A 9,322-nucleotide genomic window follows, 5' to 3' on the forward strand; every position below is an offset into this window, starting at 1 on the left:
GTAGCAGTGTGTTTATGAAGAATGCAATAAACTTTAAAACTATAAGAGAGAAAAAAAAAAGTCTCATCAGACTTTATTTGAGCATTTGAAAAAGTTACTGCTTTGAGGTGAAGCGTTGGCTGTCGGAGCAGCGATGACGGGACGTTCACTCTCCATCCTCACGTTGTAGGATTTGGCTGCAAAAGAAACGGAATGGTTCGTTAAGCATTTCTTATTCAGGATGTTCTTTTTATCCACATGCAAGCCAGTTTCCTTTTTTAGTGAACATGAATTTTGAATAAACTGAATCTCATGCATCTTCAAACTATGCTGACCTCAGTTTCAGGATGTTAACTTGGACTGTAGGTGTCGGCAATGAAATGGAATCTTTTACTGTGTTTGCTCCAGTTGAGCTGAAGGTGAATGGACCCCACCCTCAACGACCTTAAGTCTGCCTTGTACCCCACCCTGACACACATGGTCCTTGTTAAGCATCTCAGACATGTGAGGCTAACAAAAGTCTTATTGCAGACAGACGAGTGAAATATGGTTTGTTCTTTTGAAGAAGAGCAATTAAATATCGTGAAGAGAGAAATAACTACTTAACGGCCTCTTCAACTTTTATTTCAGTGACCAGTGTTTGGAACTCATCCAAAACTAGGCGAGGAGTTTCTTTCTTTTTACTGATGACTATACACTTTTATTTTCCAACAAATAACGTAATGTACTAACCTGATTTTAGAGGAAATATCTTAAAATAACACTAACTTAATTAACCCTAAATCAGTTTGAAGGCGACATGACTACCAGGCGGGTTGACTTACATTTTGAGAAGACGTAGTATTTGTATCCCTGTGGTTCTCTGATGCTCGGGACGGAAACAGCAGCTGTGATGGTGGAGGGGAAACCTCTCCAAGATGTCCGGATGTTGATGGCTGGCCCTAGACTAGACACTGGAAACAAAAAAGTTGGGAGTAAGGTCAATTAATTTGTATAATTCATTCAATGTTCTATTTTTGATATCTTGCTGTTCGATTTCACAACCCTTTTAACGGTTGCACATGACTAACTGATTCCACTTAACAAATATTTACAAGATGGACCTCGCTGCCCCTCTCACCTCCACAAAAGCATGACTCACTTTTTCGGAGAACTCCATGTTGGAACTCACATAAACCCTGTTTACCTACGTTTTTCTGTGAAAGTGCTCAGCGACGGTCGTCACAGTCACGTGTGCACACGACCACACAGATTATTAACAAATGTATGTCTTTTTTTTTTTTAAATTAATGTATGCAGGCTGATACAATCAGAATGGTTCTTGTCCTGTATGTTTAATTCTTGGAGTACCTGCTTGTCGAGCCAGTCGGTTGCGGATTGTGTAAACGGCGAGCTGGACTTTCCTTCCACATGTTGAACTGGTGCCAAACTGGTATGAATATTTCTGGACCAATCCCCCTGGAAGAGTCAATTTCAGAATGTTCATTCATTCAGTTAAGCTGCATGATATACACTGTATTTTATTAATAATGTATAACACAAAAGGGATAACGAAACCGGGAATCCATCTATCAGTTTTGCTCTGTAACAGCAGCTCATCACCTCTCTTGAAGAAGTAAACCGACTCTCCCCTCCTCTGGTACTGAGGCACAGACAGAGCAGCTGTGATGTGGCCCCGAAGCCCATCGAAGCCTGTTCTAATGGCCTTTGGAAAGTTTGGGTCCAACACATCATTTTCAAATCTCCAGTACTGGGATCCCTGTGAAGATCAAAACCCGAAACATTAAGCCTCAAGCAACTCAAACAAACCTGTACAGCGCTTTGCAGACGTGGGTAATTGGCCAAGAGGGACAGAGAGGAAATGTGAGAACATAGAACAGCCAAGATAAGTCATTTAGCAGCAAAAATGAATCCCTGTACAGTGCAAATGGTCTCACCCACAAAATCACTCAAATTCCGATTTGTCAAATGCGCTCATTGGTGTTGGATCAGATGAGTAAATGTACCTTGAAGATGTAGGTTTTGCCCTGGCAGTTGCAGCGGCTGAACGCCGTGTCGATGGGGGAAGGGACGCCCCACACTTGTGTGATGCCACGAGCGGGACCAGGCACCATGTTCCTGTCCAGAACCCAGAAGTAGTGCCCTGAAAATAAAATAGCATCACTACATAAGCGTGGCCCTCCTACATACTTAACCTCAGAGTCTAATGTCATTTTTTACTTGTGTGAACTGCATATTTTATTGCAAAAAACACTGCATTCAAAATGGTGAAAGTACATAAATAATATCACCAAAATGTCTAAGTGGTATTTGGCTTAACGCGTGATAACGTTCTTGCATCCAGTGAGCAGCCTGACTGGCATTTACCTCTGAAAACCACCATCGTGCCGTTCCTCAGCGTAGTGACGGCACTGACCGGCCGCCCGCTACACAGATTTGTGTCGTCATTGTCATCTGAGAAAAAGGACACGATGTGTGAGGTAAACCATCTGTTGCAAGCCATAAGACATGATATGCAATCACAGAAAGTTACTTGCAAGTGGAAAACAGTCACTTCTGCCCTGTATATATAGTGAAGCTACGCTTTGAAGGAAGCTCTTGTTCTCTCAGAGAAATAATGACAAAACAACTGAGCACATGAAGCAGGATGAGAGCAATAATACATATGTAACAGAAAATAAAGGGCTCCATTTCTGAAAGAGTGTCAAAGCCTACAGGGATGAAATTTCAATACTTGTACTGAAATTTCTGAGTCACATAATTCATCTTTTAAGCTTTTCTACGGTGCTATGTTAATAAGCTGGATCAAGAATAAGATTTGTTACCGGCTTGGATGTCTCTGGAATCATCTACGTTGAGAGTGTCCAGAGAGTTAGTCTGAGGTTTGGGGCTTGGTTTAGTCTGAGGCTCGGGGCTGGGTTTAGTCTGAGGTTCGGGGCTGGGTTTAGTCTGAGGTTCGGGGCTGGGTTTAGTCTGAGGTTCGGGGCTGGGTTTAGTCTGAGGTTCGGGGCTGGGTTTAGCCTGGGGTTCGGCGCTGGGTTTAGCCTGGGGTTCGGGGCTGGGTTTAGTCTGAGGTTCGGGGCTGGGTTTAGTCTGAGGTTCGGGGCTGGGTTTAGCCTGGGGTTCGGGGCTGGTTTTAGTCTGAGGTTCGGGGCTGGGTTTAGTCTGAGGTTCGGGGCTGGGTTTAGTCTGAGGTTCGGGGCTGGTCGGTTTAGCTGGAGATGGCTTGGACGGGTCAGGGTCATCCTGGGCTTTTGTGGCGACTTCTGCTGATGCGGATTCGGTCGGGTTGGGTGTGACAGTTAGTGGATGAGCAATGGTTGGTGTAACTCCATCTCTAGTGTTGTCCTGCACCGCCTCCGTGGAAGGATCTCCTCCGAGGTCTGCCAGAGAAGACGGAGGGCCCGTTGTGACGCCGCCTGTGTTGTCCTCAGTGTTATCTGGACCGGGGTTTGTCGTGGTTGCCTCTGGGATGGGTGTCTGGTCCAGCATTGAGGCAGGGGTGGTGCTGACCTTAGAGTCTTCAGGGACTGTGGATTCTCTGTTGGCTGTGGGAGAAAACCCTGTTTGGGGCACTGAGGTGGGAGTAGGCTGGCTGGAGACATGGTCAGCTACTGTTGTGGGCTGAGGGGCAGTTGTTCCTGGGTTGGAGGAGCTGGTGGGATCACCTGCATCTGGAGGGGGACGATAATGACTCAACAATTTCAATGATTGCCAGCATGTTTTTAAAAAAAATCTTCAAATGAATGAGAGATGGGTGGAAAAGAAAAATCTGAATTTAGGAGATAAACATGCATGCAGATGCTTTTATACACTGAATGATTTCATAAGCATGTCAGAAAAATTATTCCACACTGACATAAACCTGTCAGAATAACTCACTGACTGAATAAATCAAAATAGGCTATCACGTACTTGCGCTCTCAGTGGAGCTGATGTCATCAGCCTGCGTTGGTTCCTGGCTTGAGATGGTCTCTTGTGTCTGAGGGAAGACTGCAGGAGCCTCTGTACTGAACTCCAGAGTGTCTGGATCCTGTGTGGGTTCAGTGGAAATCTGATCGAGCTGGTCAGCCGTGGACGATCCGTAGCCACTAGTGCTCTCTGGGATTGGACTTGCCTCCGGGTCGGAAAACTCATCATTGGGAAAAAGCTCACCATACGTATCTAGAGGAATTTAATAAGCACACATGGATATCACACCTGTGAATCTTTAACTGGGGAAAACACTTGCTAGATGTATTATCCATGGACAACGTAGCTCACCATCATTGAGATCATCCTGTGCATACGATGTTGGACTGACCAGTGGAATCAAATGGTCATCTGTGGGGAAATGAAAAAATATCTAAATGTTAAGACCATCCCTGCCTTTGTTTTCTTGAGCAAGAACATCACCGACTCTGAATGTCTTGACATTCCAGACGGAAATGTGACAACATGAGAGAAGTAACACGGATGTAAGAGTATCCCCGCCCACCAAACTATTCCACGCCAACCCTCCAAGAAAAATCTTCTGTCATCCTTTCTTGGCTTCGTTTTACGTTTTCCTCTTTTGTGACTGAGTGTGTGCCCGTAACCCTCCCACACACTCATGAAAACACTGCTTCCTTGTGTTTGCTTTGGCCGCTGTGCCGTGTGCTTTTGGCTTGTTGTGGTGAGACTTGGCCCCTAAAGTAAAACCACGGCAACAGAGCCTCAGTGTGGCTGTCCACCGTAAACATCTTCCGGACACATGCCTACAAAACCAATGAGTTCAGCTCAGCATTATCATGGATGCATATTTACACAACTCTCAGTTTGTATAGATTCCTTGAGTACATTTCCAAAAGCATAATCACCTGCGTTGTTTCCCTCGCTAAATGTAGAAGGCTCTGTCACTTCAGACGACTCTGTGGGAATATTCATGAAAATAGGTGAGAGTTAACCCTGTAAAAAAAACATTTGTTTTAAATCCTAAACTGAACATTTTGGGAAAAAAATCAACATTTTTGCCATGTCGATAATACCTTTGGGTTTGTTATAATTTATATTATCACATGAATTAGTCTTCATTGGTGCTGCACTGGCTGCTCCACTGATTTCTTCTGTGGTAATTAACCGAGACAGAAAATATTGTCAAAATTAACCCAATGCATCGGTGCAGATTACTGCATGCATTGCATGCTTCTCCACATGCTGGTGGACATGCCACGTCAGGTCACTCCGGCCTTCTTTCATTCACCTGTACTGATCTGATAACTGTTGCATGACTGCCACTGAGAAGGGTGAGGGTTGACTTTAAACATGCAGCCATGCTGTCACGCAACCTCCGTATTTGCTGATTAAATGACCATGACGTGTAGGTTTTAATTGAATCAGGACAGCAAATATCACGGTGATGCAACTGAGTATGAAACTGTGAAGGTAATGGGTTGACTTTAGCATGCATAAAATAGCACGCATACAATCATGCTCTGTCCCGGGCTTACCTTCTGCATCACAGTGGACCTTGTGATCTGAACAACACTGTTTATACTTGTCGCAGTCAGGGTCGCAGCTACACAGCCGGCCTCTTTTGAAGCCTTCTCCACATCGCCCTTTACACGAGCTTTCTGTTGCACACAAACACAACAGTGTCAATATAATGTGACTACACCGTGCTGATTATATTAAACTAATATCGTGATTTTGTTAGTCGTAAGAACATTCATGCAGTATGTGAAATGTTACTCTCTTCAGGGATGGAGGAAGGTAAGTTGGAAAATGAGTTTTTTTTAATCTGTTTGTATATCAGTGTCTGTAGGTCTGATTTTGATGGTGAGATGGTTATAAGTGCAGAAGGAAAAACTCACTTGTGGTGCATTGGGATTCGAAGTCTTTGCAGCACTCTCCGTAAGACAGGCAGTTGTAATCACACTGGCACAGGTAACCCCTGTAGTACTCAGCACCACATCGACTTTTACAGCTTGCTGTGTGTGAGAAAAGACAGAAAAACTTACAAAACGAGGGACAAAACGGCATCTGTGCCTTTAAAGTTTTGACTCATCTTCCATGCGATAACATTGTCTACTCAAGGACATAGTGAGCAAATAACACAACAGTGCCAAAAATTGATTTGTTGAGTTGTGACAAATACATTTAGACATATGTTCCCCCTCTGGAGAATAATTATTAACAGAATCGACATGAACGAGTGCAAGAACAGTAAACACACGCTACATTCTAGGATATCCCTTCTTCATAACAATCATGTTTCTGCCTCTAATCCTGAATAATATCAGTTTAATGTTTCCTGGCGCAGTAGTTCTACTCACTCTGAGCAGCACTGAATGTCAGGGAGCACGCCAGCAAAATAAGAGCACAAAGTAGAGTGGGAGACATCTTTCTGTAAATGTGAGAACAGATTAGATTAGAACAGAAAATGCATCCATTCATTTGTTCTGAAAATCCTCAGAGATAAAAGAGAAAATAAAAGGTTACCTACCTCCGTCTGAGATTCTGTCAGAGTCCTGCTGGAGGTTCGACTCCCCTGCTTTTAAAAGGCTGAGAGAGGCTGCCTCACTTCCCGTTAATTGGTGGATCCGGTCTAATTAAAAGTGTGATGACTTCACAGGCTGTAGGGAGGATCCTCCACTCCGGACCAGACCAGACCAGACCCTAGGTCCAGACATCATGATTCCCCACAAACAGCTGGAAGCACATCAACACACATCTGTGCCAGACAGACAGCTGACTTCACACACACTTCTGAGCAACAGGGAGAAATGTCGGTGACGTGCCATCCAGTCACAATATGGCTGAACTGGACACCTTCACATACGCACAGACCTGGTGTCAATCAATACCATATGGACAATAAAGTTTTCTTTTTTTGTTTCCTTAATACATGAGCGCTAACAACGGTGGAAGTTTTCTTGAGTAAAAGTAGCAATACCACACTATAAAAATACAAAATTATGAACACATTATCAACACAAGGTACTTAAAGTGTGAAAAGTAAAACATTAGTGGATCATGATTATTGTCAAGTACAAGAACTTGAAGATTGTACTTAAGCAAAGTACTTGAATAATTGCACTTAGTTTTCACTTGTGAGAGAAGCATATCACTTATTAATAACTTGGGCTATTGACTGTAACGATATTCTAGTTTTCTGTCATCCGTGAACAAATATTTTCTGTCATGGTTTAGTCAGAGTTTACATGCACTTAGGTAACTGTTGACTTGGTTACAGTGACCTTAGAGCAATATGGCCTCATGGCAATCCCGTTTGTCCCTGAATTTGGTATAGGCCTGTAGCAATGAATATCAATTTAAGTTTACAATGTTTTACTTATAAAAGTTAAAACAACTATAGTCTTAAAGGTGCAACAATCACGCAGCTCTTTAAAACAAGCTGTATGACCCCTCACATTGACATAGCCACCCTTTGGAGGATTCCTGTTTGTCTAACAACTCGTATTTGACATCATTTCTGCTAGATTTATGAACATATATGTTTCTTTCAAATGCATCTTCATTCATTCTTATACAACAGGCCTACAAGACTGAACTCTGTGTTGATGTGTTTTTATAATGAAGGGCTGGTCTGCACTGTGGGTATTTTGTTAGAAGAGCTGATGGAACATATCATGCCTGTGGTATTTTCTCATCATGTCGTGGCCCAAAAAGAGGAAAGTGCACTCATTAGTGCACTAGTGTCAAGGCAATGATGATAAGTGGATCCGCTTTAAATGGCTGCACCTACTCAACAGTCGGGTCGAAGGAAGTATCAAGCCCTTAACATTTTAAACAAAAACAAGAAACACCTACCCTGCTATGTTGAGATGTTGACAGGGTCATGTTGAAAGTTTAGAAAGTAGGGTTAGTGCGCCCCCTTGTGTTTACAAGGTTGTCTTGAGTTTCCTTTGTGCTCTGAAAACGTTTGATAAACGAGGCTAAATATGTAATACTTACCGTTATTAAGATAGATATGGACAGAAAGTGCTTTATTCGTGATCATACAACTTAAATAAAAAGATCATTCAGCACGGGTGCTAAGTTTGATCTTCATGGAATGCCTACAAATAAAAAAGGCTCCTGGTGGTTTCCAGACATAAGCAGTAATATTCCCTGTTTACCTCCCCGCAGGCCAATAAACCCACAGTGAGACAGTCAGACACCTCACAGAGAGGGACAGCCAGACAAAGCCATAAATATCACTGAGATGAGGCAAAAAGCCATAAATATCACTGAGATGAGGCAAAAAGCCCTTATTATCCCAGATGGATATCAAACACACTGCATCTCCCGGGGAGATGAGGGGAAAGTCAGCTTCTTTTTTGGATCCAAACGTCTGTGCTCTGTCAGCAGTGGAGGCCATCTTCTGTCTTGGCAGTTTCAATCAGCCAGCCTGTTCAATGAGCTTGATCAGAGGGAGGAACGCAGGAGGGGAGGTGACACAGAGCATGTGGGCGTACATTGGGCCTCATTCAAAATGTTGTTCTTGCCGTCTTCCTAGTTGAATAGAGGCTCAGTAACTTTCAGGCTGCATGCAAAAATGTTCCTGCAAAAATGAACACGCTGAAGTTCAGTTCAAAACAGGAAATAACACAACGGACTAGCCTGCTTTTTATCAGAGGACAAGAACAGCACGTTGTCTGGTAAAAGAAGACACACAGCTATGGAACGGCCTTGTCATCGAAAGCCCTTCATCCGGCGTCTGCAAATGAAATAATGGAAATGTTTGTCACAGTAAATTGTGTTTACAGTCTATTGATATGATGAATGAAACATAAAGGACCTTTAGAGCGCATCAACTGGTGTTTGGAGCAACTCTCACGCAGGAACACCAACAGGTGATAGGCACTGATGATGATACATCATTAAATTGGACGGCTCATTTAATTTTATTTGGAAGATTTCACCACAGATTAAAGGCTTATCCACTGTTTAATTTGCGTGGGCAGATGGAAGCAAGGGACACTGCTAACAGACTGTTTACAGAAGGAGTTTGTGTTTCACCACACGGCTTGTATTTCACCCTCCTGTACTTCACCTCAAACTAAACATATGGAGAAGAAATTGCTCTACATGGTGTAAATGGTGTTTTGTTGATGTGTTGCTTCAAACCCTCACCAATATAGAAATCTTGCCTTGTGACTTTGTGGTAAACTGTCGTCTTCCTGGCTGCAGCTCATTGTAAGTCTGAAGGTGGAAGCAATGGTAATCTCCTCTAACCACAGGAAGTGTATTCTAACGATGCATGCTGTGCTATCTTACTGTCTTTGACACGATGATCTGATGCACCCAATTTAATATTGCATCTGTAAACATCAAGAGAGCACTTTGTGAAGTTGAAGCAGTGAGACGTAGCAGCTGTGCT

General features: G+C 43.2%; 1 protein-coding gene across 1 annotated transcript; it reads right to left on the bottom strand.

Moving 5' to 3' along the window:
* Positions 1-46: 46 nt before the first annotated feature.
* prg4b (proteoglycan 4b) lies at positions 47-6,677 on the bottom strand. Its single transcript, XM_084012407.1, has 14 exons — positions 6,443-6,677; positions 6,273-6,343; positions 5,811-5,927; positions 5,448-5,570; positions 4,818-4,868; positions 4,243-4,302; positions 3,895-4,143; positions 2,805-3,653; positions 2,347-2,433; positions 1,986-2,122; positions 1,582-1,738; positions 1,330-1,437; positions 804-932; positions 47-176 (listed from the first exon to the last, which is right to left on the bottom strand). Exons 2-14 carry the CDS (start codon positions 6,337-6,339, stop codon positions 67-69), a joined length of 2,244 nt encoding a protein of 747 aa, XP_083868533.1. The 5' UTR covers positions 6,340-6,343; positions 6,443-6,677; the 3' UTR covers positions 47-66.
* Between the last annotated feature and the right edge of the window lie 2,645 nt (positions 6,678-9,322).

This window comes from Eutrigla gurnardus (assembly GCF_963514095.1).
Source record: "Eutrigla gurnardus genome assembly, chromosome: 6".
Lineage (NCBI taxonomy): Eukaryota > Metazoa > Chordata > Actinopteri > Perciformes > Triglidae > Eutrigla > Eutrigla gurnardus.

Coding starts and splice junctions, on each gene's coding strand:
- prg4b (XM_084012407.1), bottom strand. CDS start 6,339: ATGTCTCCCACTCTACTTTGTGCTCTTATTTTGCTGGCGTGCTCCCTG. Junction 4,869..5,447: donor GGTCCACTGTGATGCAGAAG/GTAAGCCCGGGA, acceptor ATATTCCCACAG/AGTCGTCTGAAGTGACAGAG. Junction 2,434..2,804: donor TTCCAGAGACATCCAAGCCG/GTAACAAATCTT, acceptor CCTTTTTCTCAG/ATGACAATGACGACACAAAT.